General features: G+C 45.2%; 2 protein-coding genes across 4 annotated transcripts in view; one reads left to right on the forward strand and one right to left on the reverse strand.

Moving 5' to 3' along the window:
* Positions 1 to 357: 357 nt before the first annotated feature.
* The window catches only part of RCBTB1 (RCC1 and BTB domain containing protein 1), a 103065-nt gene continuing 76372 nt past the window's right edge, over positions 358 to 27050 (forward strand). Inside the window, exons 1-5 of one of the 3 annotated variants that reach the window (XM_040448364.1) lie at positions 358 to 3488; positions 3698 to 3917; positions 9400 to 9486; positions 12869 to 12903; positions 13334 to 13407. The gene's annotated coding sequence lies outside the window, so the exon portion shown is untranslated. The remainder of the gene's footprint in view (positions 3489 to 3697; positions 3918 to 9399; positions 9487 to 12868; positions 12904 to 13333; positions 13408 to 27050) is intronic. The other 2 variants (XM_040448365.1, XM_040448366.1) reach the window with 2 other exon arrangements.
* ARL11 (ARF like GTPase 11) lies at positions 21379 to 23280 on the reverse strand. Its single transcript, XM_040448376.1, has 2 exons — positions 23060 to 23280; positions 21379 to 22247 (listed from the first exon to the last, which is right to left on the reverse strand). The coding sequence occupies exon 2, from the start codon at positions 22227 to 22229 to the stop codon at positions 21681 to 21683; it is 549 nt and encodes a 182-aa protein (XP_040304310.1). The 5' UTR covers positions 22230 to 22247; positions 23060 to 23280; the 3' UTR covers positions 21379 to 21680.

The following is a 27050-nucleotide window of genomic DNA, read 5'->3' on the forward strand; positions in this document are numbered from 1 at the left end:
AAGCTGGGCTGTCCTGGCTTTGCCACCAGCCGTGCTGAGTTAGAACCCACTTGTGCTGCTCACCAGTGTTGGGATTCAGGGGAAGATGTTTAACTTCTCTCCTTATCCCCAAACTGAGAATCGTGGTCCTTGGCACATGCAGCTGTGAGGATGTCTAATCAAATACGCAATAAACTGTTCTCATCCAAATGCGAGCTCACACGGTCGGGAGCCTGGCTGGCCCAGTCGGTCAAGCATCTGACTTCGGCTCATGTTCTCACAGTTCGTGAGTTCAAGTCCTGCTTCAGGTGAGCTTGAGCCCTGCTTTGGGTGAGCCCTGGCTTCTCTCTCTCTCTCCCTCTCTCTCTCTCTCTCTCCCACTCCCCCCTCACTCAGTTGCACCCTCTCTCTCAAAAAAAAAAAAAAAATTCTCACACATTTATTTGGCTTTGTATGTGTCCAGGGCCAGGCCCTAAATATATGACACTGCCGCTGCCCTCACACGAGAGACAATCTCCGAACCAACTATTAAACTCACCAAGTGCTCAAATCTGGGGCTTCCAAGCAGGCACATCAGAGAGAGAAAAAAAGGTAAAAATGGAAAAGGCTGTGTGCCCAGATGCTTTGTCAATCGGACCCTCCGAACCTGGATTTGAGTTCCCTGGTACAACTATTTGGTGCTGCAAATGCTTTTGTGATGCCTTGTCCTTGGCATCTGTTTCCTTTCCAAGGCAACATTCTGTGTGCGCTTCAGGGAAGAGGGTGTTTTCACCAGCACTTGGATAGAATGGTATCAGCACCATGAGAGACCTGGAGAGACGGGAACAATGAAGTGACCGAGCTTTCTGCAGTGAGGGAGTGGGCGAGAGCTACGATCCAAGTCGATCCAAGTCGTGCTCTCCTGCGTTTTACCTGGAGCAGCTGAGCTGGACCCCCTGGGCTTGTCCTCTCCACGGCTGCCCCAGCATCTCTGGAGCCCAGGCATGCCTCCGTGAGCCTCGAGGTCTCCAGCTGATGGGGAGGGGCTGCTGTCAGTGTGATCCTGGTGTTTCACACCATGGATCTGTGGGCCCACTGGGTTCCAGCCTCCCGGCTGGGTGCCTACATACCTTTTCACTGGATCACTCCCTGCTTTTCTTTGTTTAGTGAGCCATTTCCCTGGGGGGTGGGCAGAATCTGTCTCGAGCCTCAGCTCATTTGCCTGTTGACCCTGAAAGCCTAAGTAGACCTAGCCAGTGAAGAGGACCTTGGCGGTCAGTGGTGGTGTTGGTGCCGACATATAAGGAATAAGGTCCTTTCCCTGTGAGTACTGGCCCCCGGTTCCTTCCCGGCCCCCATGCTGAAAGTGGTTGTTGTCCATAACTCACTAGTTCAATGTCATATTCTGTGTAGAAAGAGTTCCATGGTTGTGATCAGTCTCTAAGATTGGTAATTCCCATCATCATAATAAGAGCTCTGAGATGTCCTCTAGTGGAAAAACCTGTTTAATTTCATCGAACCCAGGATTTCCCAAGTTTGTTGGACCATGGAGGCCTCTTTTCAAGTCAACAGCACTTCCTGTCCTTCAGATTAGAGCTCCACAGAACCCACTTTGGGAAGCATAGCTACCTCCTGAGAGCTGTCAGCTGCCTTGACTCATGGCCGCATTCCACCCCAGATGCATCTCCTAGGATACCGATCCCTCCCCAAAGTGGACCTGAGCTCATCCCATCATGAGCCAGCCCCGGTTGGCCCATCTCCCCAGTCCTAATCCCACTCAGCCCTGGCACTCTGCCACGTTCCTGTTTGCCTAATAGCCATCCTAGGGCAACAGGAGAGGAGAGAGGATTCTCCTGTGTCTTCCCATCTTCACTGTCCACTCAGATCGATACCCAGAGGGTGCAGTTCACCTTCGAGCTGGGATCCCATTGGAGAGTGATCTGCTTGTTTTTCCTGCTTTCTTCCCTTCTGGTTCCTTATCCTGTGCTCCCTGACTTCTGCTTGGAATGCCCTGGGCCTGGCAGGAACCTTTTATTAGGTGAACAGGTCTCATACAGCTTCATTCCTGATTTGGAAGACTTTAGCCCTGGCTATCCTGGCTGGCAGTCTGAAAATGTCTTACTCCATTTTTGTTTTTTCTTAAATCCAAACCAGTTGTAGACCACAGCCCTCAAATATACCTGTCCTTCCTCTCTGGTTTTCTTCCTGTCCATAGTCCCACACAGGATTCTCACCACCCAGTCTCTCCCACCTGTCAGCCCTGGTCCAAGAGCCAACACTGCTGCCTGGATGGGGATGCTTGTTATGGGCCTGGGTGTGATTAGGTCCCAGCGGGTCCTGTCCAACCAAGGTGCATTTCCCCCTCTGCTTCATAATGGTTTCTTCCTCTCTGCTTTGTGATCATCATACTGGAGCCTCTGCTTTGAGTCCATCCCAGGATCTCTGGCCTCTGAATTCCATTGCCTGCTCTTCGCCTCTTTCTAAAACTTGCTCTCAGCACACCATCTAATCCTTGCGTTCACGCTGGATCAACAAAACATCGCCAGGATGGGAAAGAGTTTTATGGCCAGGGACACCCCAAGAACATGTGAAATTGGAAGACCAAGGAATGTCAGAATTTTAAAGTGCAATTTCACACAACTTAAAACTGAGAAGTAGCCAATGTCACTGTGCTCTCCCCCTCTACATCCAGGGGGGCATATTCCCTTGACATGACTGCATTTATGTTGGACTCTCTTGGGTTTAAAGGGTAAAGCATACGCTTAAGTAAGGTAGGATATCTTTACCATCTGCCACACCTTTCTGAAGCTATAACTCCTTTCCTTAGCTCATAAATTATTTAAGCTGTTTTCCTGACTCATACTTGGAATACCATCCCTGAGCATTATTTTATAAGCTTGTGAAATCTTGATATAAAACAGTTCAGTGCCTGTGTTAGTCAGCTAGCGCCAAGGGGGTAAAAAAAAAAAAAAAAAACCCACAAAAGTCTCCTCAGTTCAATGCAACAATAAGCATTTGTCTTCAGAGCTCTGTGTGTTGTCTGGGATTTGGCTGATCTGAATTGGGCTCAGCTGGTCAACTCTGCTCCGGCTGCAATGGCTGAGTGGCTCTGCCTCTCACATCAGGTCTCTGGACCACGTTGGTGGCTTTGCTCTACATGTCTCTCATCCTGTCCTCCTTAGCAGACTAACCAAAGCTTGTTCTTCTGATGGTGCCAGCAGAAGCAGAAGAGAGAAGTCCCAGTGTGCAAAACACTTCCATCCCTGCTGTATCACGTCTACTACCAGCCATTGGCCAAAGAAAGTCACATGGCCAAGCTCAAAGTCCCCGCGAAAGGACACTCCATCCATGATGAGGCTATAGTAAGGGAGTGGGTGGAGAAAGGAGTGAAGAACTGGGGCCGATAGTACCACCATGCTCACCTGTGGTACATAGGAAAGGGGTAAAGGGTTTCTTCTGACCATTGCTACAGCAGCATTTTGTTGCAGAGATGCTCCAGGGAACCCAGAAGTCCTGGGAAACTCTTGAAGGTAAGTCTGAAAGGAAAAAAAAATGTGTGTGTGGGTGGGGGGAACAGCCCCGGTTGGCCCATCTTCCCAGTCCTAATTCCATTCAGCCCTGGCTTTCTGCTACATTCCTGTCTGCCTAGTAGCTGAGCCATCCTAGGGCAACAGGTGAGGAGAGAGGATTCTCCTGCGTCTTCACATCTTCACTGTCTAGTGATTGTTTTTCACAACAGTTCTCTCCTGGGAAGCTCTTCAAGATGCTCACAGGCTCCCTGAGCCAGAGAACCAGGACGCCACCCAGAGTGTTCCCAAGGAGTGTAGAGGGAGCAGGCAGCAGAAGGGCAACATGGCGACCAAGTAACTCTTCCATGGCTAAGGGTGGTGAACCTTTATGTTCTGACAAATGTGCACCAACGAAAGCACTGAGGGAGTGAGAGCCCCTGGAGCAGCCAGGTGAGGATCTGCCTTACCCAAGACAACAACTGTTTTAGCTGTGTGTTCTGATGTTTTCCCTGCTTTCTTCCCCCATGTTTCTGTTGCTGTTTCTTGATTTTTCAACTTTAGACACAACCTATTTTTTTCTTACCTTGGAAGATAAGAATTTAACACTCTTGCACTGTCCCCCATTTCCACCCCCACACATATATCCCTTCCCCCGTATTCCCAATATAGATAGTTTGGTTAAATGAATAGTTGGTATGCACATTGTTGTGAATATGAAAAAGAAAATTGTTTACAACTGGGCCATTTAATATACTATGGGTACATTTCTTCTCAGTGCAACCTTTTGATAATTGCCCTTCTTTGCATATTTGTTTGCTTGGTTTTCCACATACTTATCAATAAGACAACCTAAACTGTCAATACTGAAAACTTCACTGATACAATCAAGCATAAGGTCAACTGTTAGTTTCTTTTGTCTGATGGCTTGAGACAGCCTGCTGGGAACCATTCGTTCTCTTGCTTCCAGCTATACAGGTTGCTATGGACACCTCTGCATAGCTGTTGTTCTGGAAACTCCTTTGCTACCCTCTAGTGTTGAATTCCATGCTACCTGCATCCTGTGTCTTCATTTTGGTCTATCCTCTTGAGGGAGCACAACTACTCATAGCCTCCTGAGAAAAGGTTCATGAGACCTTACTTGTCTGAAAATGTCATTATTCCATCTGCATGATTGATTGATAGTTTGCTTAGGTATAACATTCTAGGTTGGCAATAATTTTCCCTCAGAATGTCTCTTTTCTTACTTTTTATTTTGAATTTAATTTTAGACTTTCAGAAATGTTGCAAAAACATTAGCATTCTATGTAATGCCTTTACTGAGCTTCCCCCCATGCTAACATCTAACATAGCCATGGTACAATGATAAAAACGAAGACATTAATTTGGATACACTAGTATTAAGTGAGTTACAGACTATGGATTTCATCAGTTTTCCCAATAATGTCATTTTATTTTTCTAGGGTCCATTCTAGGATCCCACATTACATCTAGTTGTGGAGTCTACTTAGTCTCTTCCAATCTGGAACAGTTCCTTAGTTTTACTTTGTCTTTCATGATCTTAACAGTTTTGAAGAATAGTGGTCAGTTATTTGGTAGAACATCCCACAATTTATATTTTTCTGATTTCTCATAATTAGACTGAGGTGACAGAATTTTGGCAAGAAATTTTTTTGCAAGAATGCCCTTCTTAGTGCATCCAATCAGGGGTGTGTGAAGGTGGTATAACTTATTACTGACGATGTTAATATTGACCACTTGGCTATATAGTTTGGGCCAGTTTTCTCCACTGTAAGTGGAGATTTTTCTTTTCATAATTAATAAATATAGTGGTGGGCATAGTTTTTATTATTATTACTTTAATTTCATTATAGTTAACATACAATGCTACGTTAGTTTCAGGTGTACAATATAGTGATTCAGCATTTCGTTACAGCACCCGGTGCTCATCACAAGTGCACTTCTTAATCCACATCACCTCTTTCATCCATCCCCCTCCCCCACCTTGTAACCATCTGTCTGCTCTTTATAGTTAAGGGTCTGTTTTTTTGGTTTATCTCTCTTTTTTACCTTTTGTTCATTTGTTTCTTAAATTCCACATATGAGTGAAATTATATGGTATTTGTCTTTCTCTGACTTATTTCACTTAGCATTGTACTCTCTAGCTCCTTCCATGTTGTTGCAAATGGCAAGATTTCATTCATTTCTCTGAATGATATTCCACCACCTCTTCTTTATCCATTCATCTATTGATGAACACTTGGACTGCTTCCATTAATTTGGCTATTGTAAACAATGCTGTGATAAACATAGGGGTGCATATATCCTTTCAAATTAGTGTTTTCATATTCTTTGAGTAAATACTCGATAATGTGATTACTGGATCATATGGTGGTTCTATTTTTAATTTTTTGAGGAACCTCTGGTGAATATACTTTAAAACTATGCAGATATCCTGTTTATCTTCAAACTTTCACCCACTAATTTTAGCCTCAATTGGTGAATCTTGCCTACAACAATTATTACTGTAATGTTCTTAATGGTAATTTTCTGTTTTCCTCCTTTTACATTTGTTAATGGAATTTTTGTAAGGTAGAGCTGTCGCTTCTCTTACATTTATTTAGTCATCCATTTATTCTTCACATCAGCATGGATTCACAGATATTTATTTTATTCTAGGGGGTATAGTCCAGTTTCATTGCTAAAATTGCTCTTAGGTGCCTGAGTGGCTTAGTCAGTTAAGCATCTGACTCTCTCCCCTTTCTCTGCCCCTCTCCCTATCTCTCTCTCTCAAAATGAATAAATACACATTTTAATTAATTAATTAATTTAATTGCTCTCAGAACTTTGAAGGCCTTGCTCCATTATCCTTTAAGATTTCAGTATAGTTATTAAGAAGTTTAATACGGGGCGCCTGGGTGGCGCAGTCGGTTAAGCGTCCGACTTCAGCCAGGTCACGATCTCGCGGTCCATGAGTTCGAGCCCCGCGTCGGGCTCTGGGCTGATGGCTCAGAGCCTGGAGCCTGTTTCCGATTCTGTGTCTCCCTCTCTCTCTGCCCCTCGCCCGTTCATACTCTGTCTCTCTCTGTCCCAAAAATAAATAAACGTTGAAAAAAAAATTAAAAAAAAAAAAAAAGAAGTTTAATGCCATTCTGGGGCACTGGGGTGGCTCAGTTGGTTAAGCATCTGACTCCGGCTTAGGTCATGATCTCATGGTTTGTGGGTTCAATCCCCAAGTCGGGCCCTGTGCTGACAGCTCGGAACCTGGAGCCTGCTCCGGATTCTGTGTCTCCCTCTGTCTCTACCCCTCCCCCACTCTCACTATGTCTCTCTCTCTCTCTCTCTCTCAAAAAAAAATAAGCATTGGGCACCTGGGTGGCTCAGTCAGTTGAGCGACTGACTTCAGCTCAAGTCATGATCTCATGTGAGTTCAAGCCCTGTGTCAGGCTCTGTGCTGACAGCTCAGAGCCTGGAGCCTGCTTCTAATTCTGTCTCCCTCTCTCTCTGCCCTTCCCCCACTCATGCTCTCTTTTTCTCTCTCTGTCTCAGAAATAAACACAAAAAAATTAAAAAAATAAGCATTAAAAAAATTTTTTTAAAAAGAAGTTTAACACGATTCTGATTCTTGATCTATTGTATGTGACCTGTTTTTCTCTTTTAGGATGTTCTGAAATTTCCCAGTATTAAGTTTTTGTATTTATCTTTATAAAATGTATTGTATTAGGCCCTCTATAGACCCTTTCAAGGTAGAAATTCATATGTTCTGGGAAATGTTCATGTTTTATATTTCTGATAATTCATCCCCCTTTACTTTTTTGTATTTCTGGCATACCCATTATTCTGATGCCAAACTTTTGGACTAGTTCTCTAGTGTTCTTATGTTTTAATTTCCTGTTCTATATCCCTTATATTTTATTCTATTTTTCAGGGGATTTTTATTTCTAGTTCATCTCCCAACTTTGTGTTAGATTTTTCCATGTAGATTCCAAGGACTCTTTCTTGTTATCTAAATATTTTTTATAGCAATTTGCCTCATGGGTGTGATATCTATTCTTATTTCCAAGGACATACATATTTTTAAGTTCATCTTATTTTTAAGAGAGAGAGAAAGAGAGAGTGTGATCGGGGGAGGGACAGAGGAAGAGGGAGAGAGAGAATCCCAAACAGGCTCCGCACTGTCAGTGTGGAGCCTTACACAGGGCTCAATCTCATGAACTGTAAGATCATGAACTGAGCTGAAATCAAGAGTCAGTCACTTAACCAACTGAGCCACCCAGGTGCCCCGACTATTTCTAAGGATTTTTATTGTTTGTGGGAAGTTTTCTTTTGTTTCCTGCAATGATCTCTTTTTCCTGAGTTACTTTTGTTTTGTCTCTCTCTTTCATGTTAGAGGCTCTTTGTCACAAGTTCTGTCAACCTTTATTGTCTGTTTTCATTTGAGTAATGCCTTGCCCAGGACATCCACACTGTGCCAGGCATTATCCATGGCCCTCTTGAAGGGCAAAGTGTGGCTTTACAGTGGACAGATCTAGCAGTACCTGCCTTCACCAAACTTAGCTTCACCACTAGTAAGATATGCAGATGTTATCTCCTGATGGGATGCAATATGAGGTAGAAAGCTTCACCTATAGGACTTGCCAAAAACACCTTATCTGAATGTATTCATGCCTTTAGATATAAATTCCAGTTGACAGGATTTACAAGAGATACAGGGACAAGTTAAATGATACCACAAGGAAACAATCAGGACCCTCCTTCAGTTAAGTGGCCTGGTCCCTTCAAAAAAGATAACACTGTGGGGCAAATAAAAGGAAGAGGACTGTTCTAGGAAGGAGAATAAAGAGACATAATAACCAAATGCAATGACATTCTAGGAACAATGGGGGAAATTTGAATATGGATTGAATATTAGAATATATTAGGGAATTATTTTAAATTTTCTTAAGCCTGACCATGGATTATGTGTGGATTTTAATTATGTATGATGATGTCCTTATACTGAAATATGCAGGGGTGAAATATCATAATGTCTGCAGCTCATTTTCAAATGGTTCAGAGAAACAACGTATGTACACACTTCTACCTAAAGATACAGATAAACCGGGGTGCCTGGGTGGCTCAGTCGGTTGAGCGTCCAACTTCAGCTCAGGTCACGATCTTGCAGTCTGTGAGTTCGAGCCCTGCGTCAGGCTCTGGGCTGATGGCCCAGAGCCTGGAGCCTGCTTCCGATTCTGTGTCTCCCTCTCTCTCTGCCCCTCCCCCGTTCATGCTCTGTCTCTCTCTGTCTCAAAAATAAATAAATGTTAAAAAAAAAAAAAAGATACAGATAAACCAAAGGGGCGCTTGGGTGGCTCAGTCACTTAAGTGTCTGACTTCAGCTCAGGTCATGATCTCATGGTTCATGAGTTCAAGCCCTGCATCGGGCTCTGCACTGGCATCGCGGAGACTGCTTGGGATTCTCTCTCTCCCTGTCTGTCTCTGCCCCATCCACTGCTCATGCTCTCTCTCTCTCAAACATGAATAAACATTTATTAAAAAATAAATAAATAAAGATAAAGCAAATTTGTTAAGATGCTAACTATTGTAGAACTTAAGAGGTAGGTATATGGGGGTTCATTATATTTGGAATTTGTTCACCTTTTTCCATAGTAAAAATGGAGGTGGAAAAAAAAGAAGAAGATACCAAAGAGCTGCTAGAAGCTTGTGCGAACCCTGGGCCCATCATTTGGTGAGCCCACTGTTTCATCAGAGGACCTACAAATGTCAATGTCATGTTCCTTCTCTCTAGTTCTGTCTAGAACTCCTACAGAGCCCCCAGTCCCTGCCTGGGGTGTGTAAACCTCACTGCCAGCACACGGGAATTAAATGGGGAAGGGATCTGCGCAGTCTCACCAGTCAATTCACAATCTTTCACTGAATTCTCCTGTTTTCATAGGTGTCTCACACCATCCTCAACTGGGTAATGCCTCCAGCAAATAAACCAACGGCAGCCTACCAGGGAGCACAGGGACAGTTGCCTGGCGTGAGTAAAATAGTGAAGGAGTCTGAGGGTCTGTCTTTTCATATGGGCTTCCCAGCAATTCCGTTTTCAGCCCCATTTTGTTTTTTTTTTTTAATTTTTTTTTTTCAACGTTTATTTATTTTTGGGACAGAGAAAGACAGAGCATGAACGGGGGAGGGGCAGAGAGAGAGGGAGACACAGAATCGGAAACAGGCTCCAGGCTCTGAGCCATCAGCCCAGAGCCCGACGCGGGGCTGGAACCCACGGACCGCGAGATCGTGACCTGGCTGAAGTCGGACGCTTAACCGACTGCGCCACCCAGGCGCCCCTTCAGCCCCATTTTGAAGCTCCCTGGTATTTCAGGTCTGGAGATCGCTTGGGGTTTGGTGCAGCTAATCACTTGCTCATCACTGTGAGACTATAGAGCGTGGTCTCTGGGCCACACCTCTGCAGCTTCTGCTGTGTGACCTGGGCAAGTTATCTAACGGGTCTGTGCTTCATCTCCAAAATCAGGACACAAATTCTAGCATTGTTGGAGGATTATATGACTTAATATACCTTCAACACTTAGACTAGAGCTTAGCACAGAGGAAGTCCTTTGAGCTACACACACACACCCCAAAGCCCAGCCAACTTAGGTTTCCACTTTGTCTGGTCTATGAGATCACTTTCCATCTTCCATAATAGTATTGCTATCTCAAGCCTGCTACCCTCCCTTCCATTTTCTTCATCCTTGTGGGGTTTGGCCCTTTTTTTTTTCTTTTTTTTTAATCCCTTTGCCCTCCTGCTGATGAGGTTTGGGCAGATAGTAGAGTTACATGTATGTTGTATTTCAAAACCTTAAACCACAAGTCTCCACAGCTTTCTTTCTTTGTCCCTGCTAATGACCCCCTTCAGGTAGTATATTAATCATATTCTAGGCTGAATTCACTGGAGTGTTTCAAGCAGAGTCTGGGGAGTGAGTGTCCAGGCTTTTCAATCAGGTCTGGAACTAGCTCTTAATGTTAATCTAGAAAATGGCTGAGAAGTGCCCCAAGATGAATCTACTGGTTGAACTCCTTTCTGAAATCTGAGTCATCACCACTGGCTGAGGGGAAGGAAGGGCTCGTGGTATGACAGGCCACCTCAAAGCTTGTGTAAGAACCTTGTGACCCACGGCTGTGTCAGAACAAAAACAACCAGCGGTCTTCTCACCCCCACAGCCCAGAGCTCTTGATTCCTAGGGATCATCTGATCCCTGGAGAACTTAATCTTATCCCTAAGTGGTAGAAGGGTGGATCTTTGTGAATGTCTTACTTGAAGAGTTTGGAATGCTGGTTTAAAAGAATGAACTCCCTCCCCAGCTAAGATCAGGCCCATGGAATTCTGTGAGCTTCAGTTCTTCTGCCTGGGTCATGGTGTTGGCTGCACTTGGAGAAGCCCTGCTCAAAGTGCAGGATACAACTGAGGAAAAAGTGGCTTTTCCAATTAAAGAATGACGCTACCTTCTGGCTACTTGTCTCTTTTACTTTAGCACACTCTACTGACAGAAGTAAAAGCGCTTGGACTACTTATTTTCCATTTTCTTTCTTTTTTTTTTTTTAATTTTTTTTTTTCAACGTTTATTTATTTTGGGGACAGAGAGAGACAGAGCATGAACGGGGGAGGGGCAGAGAGAGAGGGAGGCACAGAATCGGAAACAGGCTCCAGGCTCTGAGCCATCAGCCCAGAGCCTGACGCGGGGCTCGAACTCACAGACCGCGAGATCGTGACCTGGCTGAAGTCGGACGCTTAACCGACTGCGCCACCCAGGCGCCCCTATTTTCCATTTTCCATCCCCCACCGTTGTCTACTCTGCTCTACACCCTGGGAGACCAACCTCTGATGGAGAGCATGGGAGGGTGGGAGGAAGGAGAATCCAGATTGTTAATCCCCTGCTCACTCCCCATTCCAGAGGGGTGTTCCCAGGCTAACCAGTCAGCTCTCCACTCCTGGGCTCAGGGCCATCTTTTCTAAGTAAGAAAAGGTGAGAAGGTGGCAGTTCCACACACCCAGACCTTCCCTCGGGGGCCTTCTTTCTGCACACAGTAGGTCCTTGCTGTGGGAACAATGAGAGGCATGTGGCCCACATTCACATGGCCTCAAGCAAAGTTGTGAAGTTCCAGCTTTTTCCTTTCTGGGAGCACTTCTTATGTTTTTCAACTGTTCTCAACTTTAAGCTTTGCTTTCTTAGCAAAACCTCTCCTGCAAAGATCTTGAGAATTCATTCCCATTAAAGTGCAGATAACTAACTATCCTTGCTGCCCTTCTTCTGGTAAATGTTCTTTTAAAAACTAAGTCCAAAGGATGAACCTGTAAACGTAGAATTTCAAAGAGAAGTGGAATTGAGTGTGGGATTCAATTTCCAGTCTTCTGAAATCATTCCTATGCGTTCAACCTACTAGCCTTTATAAGAGGAGGGTGCATTTAAATGTGGTGAACAAAGCATAATGCATAAACTTGTCCAATAACTATGTTGTACACCTGAAAAAATGTAGCATTGTGTGTCAGCTATACTCAGGTAATAAAAAAATAAAGTGCATGGAGGAGATACTAATTGTAGGCTTCCAGTACTCATAGTGAACGTGCTCTGGGCCAGGAAGGGGCAGAAGAGAAGCACTGAAACAGAGATGTTAGTAGATGTAGCAAGAAGGCAGATGGAGGCTAAGTGTCCAGAGTTTCAGAATTCAGAAGAGCTATCTTGCTGTCTTTTGACCTCAGTCCCATTCCTTCCCCCCACCCTCCAGCCACTCTCTCACCAGCAGTGACACCCTCTTTACTCCAGAACAAGGCTGGGTCTGGAAAATCCTAAGGGTGGCAGAAGGGATCTGCAAGAAAAGTCTGGGCCCCCAGAACTCTGTGTTTCATATGCATTTTAGCATGACTTCATTGTTGTCCCACATCGAAAGCTAGACTACATTTTTTTTTTAGAGGCCAGGGACCACGTGTCTCCTTCGTCCTGTAGCTCTTGTACATAGTTCAGTGTTTTGCACATAGTGGGTGCTCAAGAGATGCGAGTTGACTACATGGACGCATTACCACACTGAATTCTCACAAGAACTTTGTGAGGTACCCCCTATTATCATTCCCATTCTGTAGATGAGGCAGCTGGAACTTCATTGGGCTAAAAAAAATCTGCCCCAGGTTACGGAGTTGGTGAGGCACAGAGGTGGTGTACTAGTCAGTTCTGACTGACTTTATGGCCAGACTCCAAGCCAGCGCACTTGACTGCATTTAGACAATACCGATTTGAGCGAAGTGGAGGGGGGTGGGCAAGGTGCTGTAGCTCCATCTTGGTAGTGATTCTCTCATGGAAGAATTTTTGTAACCCTGAAAATCTTTATGTACATTTCTTTATATTCTTTATATTTTCCCTCCTGGTTAGGTTAACATTTAATGAAGTTTGTGGAATTCAAAAAGGTAGGTAAAAATGGCAAAATGACATAGTGTCAATGTTCATAATCTGGAGATAATTTATAATCATTATGCCTCCTTTTATTTGAAGAATGGGAAATGCTTTTATGAGAATTAATTTGTTTAGATTTGTGATTTCATGCTTGAAGTAGGTTGCAAAAATATCCACATGGATGTTTCCAGGCTCCAAATTGTGGCAGGGGTGGGGGGAGGGGGGTCAGGGGAGGGAGAAGGATTCATTATGAGGACCTAGCTTGAAATCTGAGGCAGAACAATGCCATTTCTTCATGGAAAAGTTTTAAATACTTATGCTCTGTAGCTACATAGCCAAATTTCCTTGGGGGTGAATGTGTCAGAGGAGTGGAAATCAAGACAATGAGGTAAAAATGAAAGACTCCTTTTTTTTCCTTTCTAAAATTATTTTGTTTTTCCTCAGCTGCTGCTTTTACGAGCCGTGTGGGAAAGGGATGCAGGGGTCACGCTTCACCACACCAAGAAATCCTTCTCTCAGTAAGTCGAAGGCAGTCACAGGTTTCCATGATCTTGTGAGAGGAGAATGCCATGGGTCATACTGAACTCATGTTCCTCGTTCCTAATTAAGTGTCCTCTAGAAACCTTCTAGCATGCATTCCGGTTGATTACCCCTTACCAATGTGATTGTACTCATCATGGGTACAACCAGAAGTTCACAGAACCAAACCAATGGGAGCTGTTGGGGAAATATAATTAAAATCAAATCTCCTGCCAACCCAGAAAACTTCTCCACAAAGGTAGTAGAGAAATAAAACAGTTTTCTTTTTTTAAAAAAGGTTTTTTAATGTTTATTTTTGAGAGAGAGAGACAGACAGAATGCGAGTGGTGGAGGGGGTAGAGAGAGAGGGAGACACAGAATCTGAAGCAGGCTCCAGGCTCTGAACTGTCAGCACAGAGCCCGATGCGGGGCTGGAACTCATGGACCGCAAGACCATGACCTGAGGAGAAGTCAGATGCTTAACCAACTGAGCCACCCAGGCACCCTAAGAAAACAGTTTTCTTACTGAATAAGCGTTCAACCAGAATGTGATGTGCATCATAGGCAATTGGCTAGAGATTGCAAAGACAAGAAGGAATCTCACTCTTTTAGATGGCTAGGCAGTCACACAACCTATTACCGACATAATAACCAGTCCTCAAGTTAGAGGACTTAACAGCACCATTTGTCACTCAAGGTTCATCCTAGATTTACCTGGTAATTGGGGTCACCATCTGTTAGGTAATTGACTTTAACCTAAAGAGAAACAAACTTCTCAGATCTTTATGACAGGAGGTGGTTTTGCAACTTGAAGGGAGGCACCTGCCCAGTTAGGCTCCTACCCTCCTACAGAGACTGAGAGATAGGCCCCGTCTCCCTTGATGATGACATTTCAAAGGGATTGGTCCCAGATCATGGAGAAAGACATTCCTGAGTCCTAAAGCTGGCAACAGCCTTAGCTTTTTAAAAGGATTTACATACATTTCACGGGGCACCTGGGTGGCTCAGTCAGTTAAGCATCTGCTCAGGTCATGATCTCGTGGGTTCAAACCTCGTGTTGGGCTTTGTGCTGACAGCTCAGAGCTGGAGCCTGCTTTCGATTCTGTGTCTCCCTCTCTCTTTTACCCTCCCCTGTTCACGCTCTCTCTCTCGCTCTCAAAAATAAATAAACATTAATAAAAATTTTTGAAAAGGATTTACATACATTTCAAAGAGATGGAGGAAAGAACTTACAAATTGTCTGAAGTAAATGCTCTAAGAAAAGGGATGCAGGGAGACATCTCTTATTTTCAACAGGGACAGTTAAGCTTCCTATTTTGAATTTGTATTTGCCCTCACAGGCAGCCTAGGTTAGCCTCTCTACCTCCTGTTCATTCAGGGACTCTCCCATCTTGTGCCAGGCTCTGCAGAAAGAGGCACACGCTCATCATTCATAGCTCATTCATAGCTCATCATTCCTATTTGACTTCCATCTGTCTGAAGGCTGGGCCTGGGGCTTCTGGAAGGGAGTGCCCCACCCCCATTCTCCACTCACTCTGCCGAGTTGTGTCATTTTGGTTCTGAGGAAGGTGCAAGTCTTGTGTGAGGGGACCTCACCACACCACCTGAGGTTGGGGCAGGGACACTTGAAGTGTCAATGTGTGTTTTAAATCCTTGAGGACAAGAAGGAAAGACAGGGTCCTGGATCACCCACATGCGGGGCATGGGTGCCTGGTCCACACTGAGGGACACAACTACCCCACCTCAGCAGTAGGAGGCACATGTCGTAGACCAGTGAGGACGGACCACTGAAAACCACAACATACAGAACCGAGTCAAAACCAAAGCCTGCAGCTCACTTGGCAAAGGATGGATTCTGACCAAGGGAGGAAGGAGAAAACCCTTCCAAATCAGTGAGCCAGAAAGGGAGAAACTCAGCCTCACGTTCAGATGGGTAAGCAGCTCTCCAAACTAGAACAGTTCTCCCTGTACACAGTGTTACAGAAAGAGAAAGACCAGAGTCATTTCAATATAAGAAAATGGACACCTGCTGTTCTGCATGTAGAGCTACATCCGCTGGCACATGTTCCTGCTCCTTCACTCGCTCTTGGGGACTAGTGGGAGGCTGACGGATCTGAAAGGTGTGGGGCAATTGGAACAGGCCAAACACCTCTCAGGTAAGGACAGCACCATTAAAAACAAAACAAAACATATATATGTATATATATATATATATATATATATATATATATACATATGTGTGTGTGTATATATATATATATATAATGAATATGTATGTGTATCTCTGAGCAGGAGAGCAGGAGGGAAAACCTTCCACCTGCCCCCCTGCCTCCCGCTTCTGTGGCCCTGGAGGGTGCTGGCCTGTCTCAGGCGGGGAAGCAAGGGCTGAGGCTCCCCTCCTGACTACTGACTGCCCTACTTTTCAGTTGCCAGTAAGAAAGGGAGTGTAATTCCCAGTAGTAAGGGCTCTCCTGGACCTAGTGTCACTTTTGCTTCTGGACAGGCAAGACTATCTCCCCCATGGTCCTCAGGGAAGGCCCTGAGAAAGGATGGAGTCCCACCCTCCCTCCAGCACCACCAGTGTTAACAGGTGGAAGCAGAAGGAAGGATGGGCGCCCCCTGGCACCCTCCTTTCAGGCACTGGCTCTGGGCGCCATGGCTGCTCTCAACGGCTGCCTTCGGGGGCTTGGCCTCTCCTGAGGTCTCCTAGCACACCCTGCTACCCTCACTTAGCCTTCTCTCTCCTGCTAGGACTAAAATGCAGGTGGTTCTGAGCATGACATGTTCCAGAAACAGCACAGATGACTTTTTCCTGTTGTTTGTACTACAGAGGATGCCTGACGTGCAGGTTTGTCCTGGCGTTTTGGCTCCCGAGCTGATGAACCTCTTGGAGCTCTCATTTTGGGGATTTCATTCTGGACAGTTCAGAGGGCCTGAGGACTCCCTGCCAGCTCATCCAGTTCAGTAGCTTCAGTCAGCTATTCATTTCTCACCCAGATGCTTAATGAGCAGCCCTCAGTACCTAATATCGTTACAGGCTTCCAAGAGGACCAAAGGCTGTAAGGCATCCCCTGATCTCTAGGAACTTAGACCATACTTCTGGAGGCCACATGCCCACACATGAAACAGCCCCACTTCAGGCACTGAGAAGGGGGTCAGCACCATGAGAGTTCAGGAAGGGGGGTGAACATGGGCTGAGGTATCCAGGCAGAGCTTCCTGCAGAGGTGGGACCTGAGGGTCCTCAAAATCATGGGCAAGGTTCAAACAGGAAGACATCCTATGCCTAAAAAACAGCAGGGGTTTGGGAGGCTTCCCTAAGGTTGTGTGACCCTGGAGGACCCTGCCACGCTAGCATCCCTCATGTAAGTACAAGGACCGCCCGTTGACACGGAAACTTGAAGGGCTGGAGAACATGCACAGAGGGGCATCAGAAAGCCAAGGAAGGTGCTACGGGACCTTGCGTCCTGTGGGATTCCCATGCTCACGTGAGGTGAACGTCTCAGAAGCTGATGAGGTAGAAGGCCAGCAGAAATGCCCTTGGACTCTGAGGCTCTCAACCTCACCTTCCGGCCAGAGGATTGTATAGTGAACATCCCAGAACTCACCTGCTGGGTAATCGTCTGTGACATTCCTTCCTTCCAAGCAGAGACCAGCAGGGAGTTACGGTCAACGCTACCTGGGCATGGTTCTTAACGATATTTTGCTTTGTTATCCTTCTTCCCAAATCTTATCCAAGGTGGGGTGATGAGAGGAGCTCTCCTGGGGCTTGTTAAGAGCACATCTGCCTTCAAGGATTTGGGACTCTCGGCATGTACCACCTGCTGGCCCCTTGTCCACTCTTTTTGATCTAAGCAGGGAACATACACTTGGAGCTGGACAAGAGCATCGTGCGTCCTGGTGTCAGAAAGGAGACTGGCAATTGTCAAGAGAAGAGAGACAAATGCCATAGTCTGATGGCCGCTGTGGTGACGGGATGTCTGCACCAGCAGGGCCAAGCATGTGCGTGTCAGGCAAAAGAACCCCGGTCTCCCTCTGTAACTTGCCTTCCTGCCTCAGGATCCTGTCTCCACCCAAAGTCAGCTACCCAAGCTATTTTCCTAAGTGCAGATCTCCCTGCCATATATCAAAACAGTTCAGGAGACAGTTCATGGCTGATGGACACTTGGCCATTACAGAGATACAGAAATGTTGGGTAAACTATTACCAAAACCATTGTATTTTAACACACACTGTCCTTGAACAAAAGAAGGGATATGCTCAAGTGGCAGAAATGAAGACAAATCACAGCCAAAGCAGTTAAGTGTAAGCTGGGAGCCTGGAGTCCATGGAAATATGAAGGAAGCCAAGTTTAGGCCCAGTTCCTAGGGCCTAAACTTGTAACACCTACATGGGAACAGGAGGTATGGCCTTAGGCTTGCTTGGAAAAGAGAATATGTTGATCTGAGCTCAGTAGAAAAGCAAGATTATCAAAGAGACATCCCTTCCTTAAAAGGAGATTGGGAAATGCTACCCATTAAAAGAAGTATGAGGAAGCAAATGATCTATCTTGGGACAGGAGTACAAAAAAAAGAAAAAGAGAAATGAAAGAAAGAAAGAAAGAAAGAGAAAAAAGAAAGAAAAGAAAGGAAAGAAATAAAGAAAGAGAAAAGAAAAGAAAGAAAGAAAGAAAAAGAAAAAGAGGGGTGCCTGGGTGGCTCAGTCGGTTGAATGGTTGAATGTCTGACTTCGGCTCAGGTCATGATCTCGCAGTTTGTGAGTTTGAGCCCCGCGTCCGGCTCTGTGCTGACAGCTTGGAGCCTGGAGCCTGCTTCGGATTCTTTGTCTCCCTCTCTCGCTGCCCCTTCCCCGTTCATGCTCTGTCTCTCTCTCTCTCTCAAAAATAAACATTAAAAAAATTAAAAAAAAAAAAGAAGAAAGAGAAAGAAGAAAGAAGGAAAGAGTCACCTGTCAGAAATTGAATCACTAGGGCCTATGCCATGCATGGGCACAGAATCCAGATCGATGCCACCCATGAGGCCCATGGGCCCCGAAGCAGAGAAACTAACATAATGTTTGATCTAAAACAGGTGAAACCTCCAGGAGCCTAATAGATACTAAGGTGAAACCACTCTGTGTAGTGACACTGTCACAACCCAGGGCACATGGGAGTCACACAGGAAAAACAAATCCTCCCGAAGATGAGCTCACAATACAAAGTGACAAATCACATGAGGAAAGGAGGCTCTGTGCGTGGGAACCAGCAAATGCATCCAGCAGGGCATTCACCATCTCAAGGACTGTGGGTCATAGAACCATCTGGAAGAAACTATAAACACATCCACACCCAGCGCTTCAAGAGTAGAACCCAGCAGTTCTGGCCCCACCCCAACTTGTTCCTCTTGTGTCCATCTTCTCAGATCATTCGGATCCCTCCTGTCACACTCAACATCTTGAGCCGTTTCCAAATTCTTCTTCTCTCAGCTTTTACCCTTAAAACTGGCTTTCAATTTCCCATCTCTTTCCCTCCTCTCCAGTATCACTATGAAGGCCACCTAGCGGGTCTTCCTGCCTGCCTGCCTCCAGTGTCTCCCTTCTGTTTATTCCACCGTCTCACTGCCACTAAGTTATCTTCCTAAATGGCAAGTCCAGAGGTTTCGCTTCCCTGAGCCAGATTTCAAAAGTCCAGATCTTCCCCAACTTGGACTTGAGTTCTTTCCAGTTTTGTTTCCTATTATAATACACCCACCCCTCACTCCAGCCTCCTGCTTGGGCCACTCCAGCTTACTTGTTCTTCCTTCACTCCCCCTTACACCTCCAAGCAGTCTCCTCCCTTTGACTAGGCTGCTCCTCTCGTAAATCTGCTGAAGGTCAACCTTGGCTTAAACCTTCTAGAAACATGTCCTGGAAGAACACAAGTATCATTTGGGCTGGACTTATCTGGTTTCAAATTCCAGATCTGTCACTTAATAGCTCTGTGCCTCAAGCAAGTCGCAACCTCTCCCAACCTCAGTCTCTAATTATGCCAAATGAGAATGATACCTACTTTGCAGAGTTGAGAGAATGACAGATAATCTATGGAAAGCCCCGAGCACAGAACTTGGCCCCAGTGAGTGCTCAATCAACAGTTGCTGAATTGAGACTCTATCTGCATTGTTATGGGAGTTTTGTCTTATTGCTTTCTTAGCCAGAGCTCCATGAGGGCCAAGGCCTTGTCCAATCTGTCTTTGCATCTTTGCACTTTCCTGTGTCTGACACAGGAAAACCGTCTACTGACAAGTACTGGAAAGAACTCGGCATGACTAAGCTGATGTTAGAAGGGAAGAATTTGAGTAGGAGGACCGGGTGGATCTCAGATGTTGGAGGGGTATTGAGGGCCCATTTATACTGCGTCACTCCAGACAGGGAGCTATAAGGAGCATAGTTGTAGCCCAGGGTAGCTCCAAAACATAGAGCTGTTTAACATGAGAGCACGCGTCAAATATAAGCTGCTGGCCATTAAAAACTCAGATTATAGGGGTGCCTGGGTGGCTCAGGCGGTTAAGCGTCCGACTTCAGCTCAGGTCATGATCTCATGGTTTGTGAGTTCGAGCCCCATGTCTGGCTCTGTGCTGAGAGCTTAGAGCCTAAAGCCTGCTTTGGTTTCTATGTCTCCCTCCCTCTCTCTCTCTCTGCCCTCCCCTTCTTATGCTCTCTCTCTCTCTCTCTCAAAAAATAATAAATAAAACATAAAAAAAAAAAAACCGCTCAGATTATAGAAAGTATTCCTGGGTTGGATGATGGATAAGACCAGATCAGTGATTCTTAACTTTTACGAGTCACAAAATGGATCTTCTTCCCCACCCCACCCCCAAAACAGGTTCCAAGCAAAATATTTTGCAAATAATTTCAGGAGCTTTGTGGTTCCTAGGTTAAGGTCACCTGAAAACCCTTGTAGGATGCTGTGTTCAACTTTCTTTTTTTACTATTAATAATGAGAAAGAAGCATTTCTGTTGCATGTGTTTTCAAAATTCACACTTGACATCTAAAGAGCCTGGCTCATAACTAAAAACTCAGTGCCTTTTGTCCAAATTCAATGTTCTATACATTTTTTAAAATTAAATGAATGAATTAATGAAATCTTTGATTAATCTGATCTTTAAGGGAAAATGTGTGCTGTAAGAAGAAAAGAGAAGGAAAAAAAAGACAAAAATGAAACGCTTTAGACAAAGACCAATATAGGATGATAAAAGGTAGAGAAGAGGGGCGCGTGGGTGGCTCAGTTGGTTAAGTGACTGACTCCTGATTTTGGTTCAGATCATGATCTCATGGTTTGTGGGTTTGAACCCTGTGTCAGTCTCCACACTGGCAGTGTGGAGCCTGCTTAGGATTCTGTCTCTCCTTCTCTCTCTGCCCCTCCTCTGCCCTCTCTCTCTCTCTCTCTCTCAAAATAAATAAATAAACTTAAAAAAAAAAAGGTAGAGAAGAATTAATCAGGGTCAGAGAAAAGGATAAATTTTGGAAGGTCTTAACTCCAGCCTCTTGCCCAGGGCTCAGTGCCCCTGTGAACTTCTAAACCCAAGACTCTGTGGGGGCAGAGTCGCCTACTCAATTCTGCTGGTCCTGGCTGCTGGCACTCAGAGTGATCTCGGCATATACCCAGAGGCTCCCAGGGAAAAATCACTCATAAGATTGTGACCATGTCCAGAAGATATTCTAATCTGATTTTGAAACCTCGTTCCCTCTGTGAATTTAGATCTTAATTACCATGCAACCATTCATTGTTCTATTATTACAATTGCTCGGTTCACCCTGAGTCATGAGTTATTAAATGAAGTGTGTGGAGGCATTTTTTGCCCCTTAGGGTATTATTCAAAGAAGAGTTGATTTTCTTATTTTTTCTTTGTAATTAAAAAAAATTTTTTAATGTTTATTTTTGAGACGAGTATGAGCAGGGGAGGGGCAGAGAGAGGGAGAAACAGAATCTGAAGCAGGGTCCGGGCTCTGAGCTGTCAGCACGGAGCCTGACATGGGACTTGAACCCACAAACCATGAGATCGTGACCTGAGCTGAAGTTGGACGCTCAACCAACTGAGCCACCCAGGTGCCCCATAGTTGATTTTCAACATAAACACTAGTGACAACAAGCTTCAAGAGGAAAATATCCTGTCCAAGCACAGAAGGACTTCTCGTCTGATAAACTGAGCTTAAGATTCTTAAGGCCCAGCTGATTCTTTCAGGTCGTATCAGCAAAGATATGCTGCTGTGCCCAGATCGCGTCTTCCTGCTCTCCCCACTCCCTGCCCCGCCTGTGCTCACGTAGACACGCAGTGGCTGCGGGATTTCAGGAGGCTCCTCAGGCTCTGTAGGGCCTCTGGCAGCCCAGCGCCAGTGAGGGCACTGCAGGCCCGAAGCTCCCAGCTGCGGTCCTGGAACCTCTCCAGGCCCAGCCTCTCTCGGATCTCCAGCAGCGGCAGGGCATCTGGCGCCTCCTGCTTGTTGGCCAGCACCAAGAAAGGGACGCTGGCCATGTGTGGGTCGTCCAGGACTTCCATGAGCTCAGCCACTGCCTCAGGTAAGCGGGCTTCATCGGTGCTATCCAGCACATACACGAGGACATCCGTGCCTTCCAGGTGGTCCTTCCAGCTGGCCCGGAGCTGGGTCTGCCCCCCCACATCCCAGAGAGTCAGAGACACGTGCCCCGGTGCTTCCAGAGGCTCCACGTTGAAACCAACAGTGGGCAGGGTCTCCACCATCTGGTGGCCCTTCAGTTTGTACAGGAGCGTGGTCTTGCCTGCTGAGTCGAGGCCTATCATCACCACCTGGGCCTCTGCCTTGTGATCTCGGGAATTCACAGAACCCATGGTGGCCACTGCTAACCCCTAGGGGAGAAAGGCCAGGTGCGCACATAAGCCATTCTTTTCTGAGGGAACACACATGCATCCAGGCAAATGTTAGAAGAGGCTCTGCTCCAAAAGTAGGAAGTGTTTATACAAGGTCAGGTTTCAAACACAGGCCAGGGCTCTGAAAGGGCCAGGAAGTAAGGGCCTATGAGTCACCATGAGCTGACCTATCTCGGGAAGGTGGGGAGGGAGCTGAGTCAGAGAAGAGGGTAGGGCCCCCTGGAAGACTCCGAATGCGGGCTCACTTTCCTTGGTAGTTAAAGCAAAGTGGCAAAAGGAAGTTCTAGTTAGACATAACCTAGTTCAATAGAAATGACCAAAAGATGGCTTCAGCTCTTGCTTGTCTGTGGCTTCCAGGCTCTATTTTCCTCCTGTAAGCCTAAACCCTGAAACGGAAGCTAGCTTGAGTTCAGTGCACGCAGTGAAGAGTCCAATCGGCTCATATAAGCTTCTGCCTCTGGAACTCTCCTCAGGACCAGCACCGTGCCTGGTAAACAGTGGCTATTTATAAATACTGTCGCCTGGGGACAAATTTACAAGTTGGGGCAAAGTGGTTTCCTCCATTGCCTCATCAAGGTAAATTACCTCTAGAGCACGACTCACGTTCCTCGAGAACCCGTTTCTAAAACCAAGACCTGTTCCCGACTTAGGGGAAACCTGGCTGGGACAGGGGAAGGGACATCTGTCCCCCAGGGGTATATTCGGGCTGCCCATTCAGGAAAATAAGACAGGTTCTGTTCCTTCCTTATGCCGGGGTGGGGGGTGGGGGGTATGAGGAAAATTAAAGTTACCTCTGTTACTAGACTGTGGCTGAAAAAGCTCCTCCTCTGTGGCCGTCTGCCCGCATCCAGCTGCAGCTGCTCTGTCCTCGTCCTGTTGTGTCCCAAGAGTGAGATGTGAAGGAAATGCAGTGACCGTTGCTGGTTCTCCTTTCCCACTTCCTTTCCCAGGTGGTCGGGGGCGGGGCAGGCTCATCAGCCCCTCCCTTAGTCCCCCCTGGACTCCCCTGGCGGTCCTGCTGGGGACGCGCCACAGAGATGTCCCCAGTTCTTCAGCTCTTGATAGAGCAAAGTCTAACACCAACCCCATTTCTTAGCTCAGAACACGTGCCTTGATGTTTTTTCTGGAGCCTGGAGATTTTTTTTTTACCATTTATTTATTTTTGAGAGAGAGAGACAGAGCACGAGTGCGGGAGGGGCAGAGAGAGAGGGAGACACAGAATTGAAGCAGGCTCCAGGCTCTGAACTGTCAGCACAGAGCCCCATGCGGGGCTGGAACTCGAGAACAGCCAGATCATGAACGGAGCGGAAGTCAGAGACTTAACTGACTGAGCCACCCAGGCGCCCCTGGAAAACATAATTTTTAAAACATTGGCCAATCAGAAGCCATTGATTCTTTCTGTAACTCTCTAATTTGCATCTGCAGTTGCAGTGCTCTGGCTCTCATACCAGGTAGCATTTGTGCTTTCTGCCTTCCCACGCGTTTCATTAAAAAGTCAAGAAGCAAATTAGGAGCTATGACTCTCCCATTTTACAAATAAAGAACAAGGCTCAGAGTAAATGATTTACTTGAGATCTTGCTGGGATTTATTCATCTCTTCCTCTTTCATGGTGCCTGCTACCCACTGAGAAAGTGCTTTGCAAAGAGCAAACATCCTGTTGTAATTGTAGGGTATTTTAACAGGAGGAAGTGGTTAGGAAAAGTCAGAAACACGGAGTGTATTATGTACGGAGTGTATGTATGTTATTTGTTATCGACATCACTGTTTAGTTCTTTGGGGTGCCTGTGGCTGTAGGCTATAGTCACTTTGCAGCCAGCCTGGGCAAGTGGAAATTTATAGCCAAGGATCAGGGTGGGGGTCAGCAGATAGAAAATTACTAAGAGGTTCTGGGGAGATTCTGGCTAAGCTGACCTAACAGGATTCTTGCTGAAGTCATGTCACGTGACCAGACATCACCTGGGCGTGGCATGAGGAACCCGATCAGATATTGAGGGGATTAGATATTGAGGGCAGGGTGTTCTGGTGAACACTTAGGAGGGTTGTTGCTAAAACTGGATTTTACAAGGAAATGTACAGATGGGCTGAGAAGAAGTTTCAGAAGCCTGACTGAAGTTTGGTCAAGCAAAGAATCTTCGTTGTTATGCCAAAGCAGGCTCAAAGCATTAAAGACCTGTGTGAAAGAAGGCTTGTTTGTCTTATCGTGGTGGAGGGCGATTAGATCAAGCTGAGACTTAGTCCTGTCCAGCTGATGAATCCTTGGGGAACCTGCCAGGATTTGATTTGCAGGAGGACTGGAATGGGCAGATGATAAGGACACAGGGGCTAAGGTTAAGGTGTGCCTGGGGCTTGGGAGCAAAGGGAGCAACATTGCCTTCACTCTGACCCCAGTTCCTTCTGTGTGGTCCTGGGGAGGGAGGAGAGGTGGACAGAAGCTGAAGAAGCCATTGATTTGCGAAGAAAGATTGGACTAGGTACTGTTAGGTTTCCTTCAGCTCAAATATCTTATGGATACAATGGAATTTTTTTTAAGTTTATTTATTTATTTTGAGAGAGAGAACAAGCTGGGGGGGGGGCGGGCAGAGGACCCAAAGCAGCTCTGTGCTACAGTAGAGAGCCCGATGTGGGCTTGAATTCACAAACTGAGATCATGATCTGAGCCGAAGTCGGTCACTTAACTGACTGAGCCACCTAGGCGCTCCAGTATAATGGAATTTTTATTGAGCAGCTATAAGCAAAGCTCTGTATAGTCTATCACATGAGTGAAAAAAACAAAAACAAAAAACTTTTCAAAGTGCAACTGCATGGCATATGAATGGGAGAAATCAGCATCACTCTTGTATATGAAGACTAGGGCACCATATATCAGAATTAGATATAGGATACATTGCAGACTCTTAAACTGTCTTTATTTTGCATTTTGAGTTGTACTTAGAATTATTATCACTTTTAGTGGCCTGTGAGTGTTTTACATTTACAGCACAACTTATCTCCCCTTTCTGCCATTCCTAGTTTCCATTTTATTGGTGACACCATCTCTTTATAACCAAATGAGGAACCTGGCAAAGTTGGAGGGAATTTCTGTGCCTCTCTCTCTGCTCTGTCTCCCTCCCAACAGAAACAGTATCTTGACAGTCAATCTCTCTCTCTCTCTCTAAAAACAAAACAAAACAAAAAAATAGGAAAAGGAAATAGCAGTGGGTGATCTACTTTCTGAAATAGTGAGTGCGAGAAAGATCTAAAGGATGTGGGGAGCCTGGGTGGCTCAGTTTGTTAAGCATCTGACATCAATCATGATCTCGTGGCTTGTGGGTTTGAGCTCTGCATCGGCCTCTGTGCTAATGGTGTGGAGCCTGCTTGGGATTCTCTCTCTTCCTCTCTCTCTGACCCTCTCCCTCTCATGCTGTCTCTCTCAAAATAAATAAACTTAAAAAAAAAAGTCTAAAGTGTGTTAGACTTGCATTGAAGCAGCTTCAACTTCTGCTTCTATGTATTTGCAGGAAATTTCCTGACACTAAAAGGGAAAACAAAACAAAACAGTGGCCAGGGACTGTCTCTTGAAAATGTGCAGGAAGGACAATGTGGAGGCCAAAAGTGTGATGTGCTCCAGCCGCGCCTCAGAACAAGAGCTGATGACAGGAAGCTGTTGCTTTTTATCTTCCAAGGTTGTTTCAATATGCAAAGTTGGTCTTCAGTAGCAGCTGCTATTCAGTCAGCCACATTTCCTGAACTGGATAGTGTATTTTTAGTTGGCAGGGGGGAAAAAAAAAAAAAAAAAAAAACTTGATTAGAAAGGAGGTTGGAAGGTCGCTTAGTAGCTAGAAACTCAAATCAGCACTTAAGACTTCCTGACATTTCCCGTATGAGTTACTGTCACTCTGGGCAGCAACGAGCAGTGTTTACTTCACTTCTTTTCATAAAAAGAAAAAAAATCACATAAATAATGATGAATATATTGTTTTTTCTTTGAGTGTCAAACAATATAAATGCCTACAGGACAAAATTCTTAAGTTCACTCTTTACATCACTACTCCCCTCCTCTGAGGTAATCAGGATTAGTAGTTTGATGCATATTTTTGCAACTATCTTTCTATATATGTACTTACATATTTTGGAGCACATGCATATGTTTTACTGTTTATTTTTTATTTTTTATTTATTTTTAAGTTTTTAATTTTATTTAAATCCAAGTTAGTTAATATATAGTGAAATAAGGATTTCAGGAGTAGAATCTAGCAATTCATCACTTACATATAACACCCAGTGCTCATCCCAACAAATGTCCTCCTGAATGCCCATCACCCATCTAGCCCATCCCCCTCACCCAACACCCCACCAGCAACCCTCAGTTTGTTCTCTGTATTTGAGAGTCTCTTATGGTTTGCCTCCCTCTCTGTTTTTATCTTATTTTATCTTATTCCCTTCCCCTATACTGTTTATTTTTTGTTTAGGTCTTTTTAAATGTAATTGTGATATCTGTAACTTCTTTATTACATTGAACAATAATACATTTATGAGATCTTTCCATGTTAGTGTATATACTAACTCATATACACTTATATTTTTGTTATTATTTTTAAAGGATTTATTAAATGATGAGAAGGCCACAGGAAAATACAAAAAGCATAATACTAAAATATTCACAGATGAAATTACATGATTCTGAGATTTGTTTATAAAGCATCTGGTAATGGAGAAGAAGTAGCTTGGGATATAATATAACAAGACTGGCCATGAATTGATAGTTGTTGAAGCCAGGTAGACAGGGTATATTATATTAGTCT

The sequence above is a fragment of the Herpailurus yagouaroundi genome, unplaced genomic scaffold (assembly GCF_014898765.1).
Source record: "Herpailurus yagouaroundi ecotype Mexico unplaced genomic scaffold, PumYag 197, whole genome shotgun sequence".
Classification (NCBI taxonomy): Eukaryota; Metazoa; Chordata; class Mammalia; order Carnivora; family Felidae; genus Herpailurus; species Herpailurus yagouaroundi.

Coding starts and splice junctions, on each gene's coding strand:
- ARL11 (XM_040448376.1), bottom strand. CDS start 22,229: ATGGGTTCTGTGAATTCCCGAGATCACAAGGCAGAGGCCCAGGTGGTG.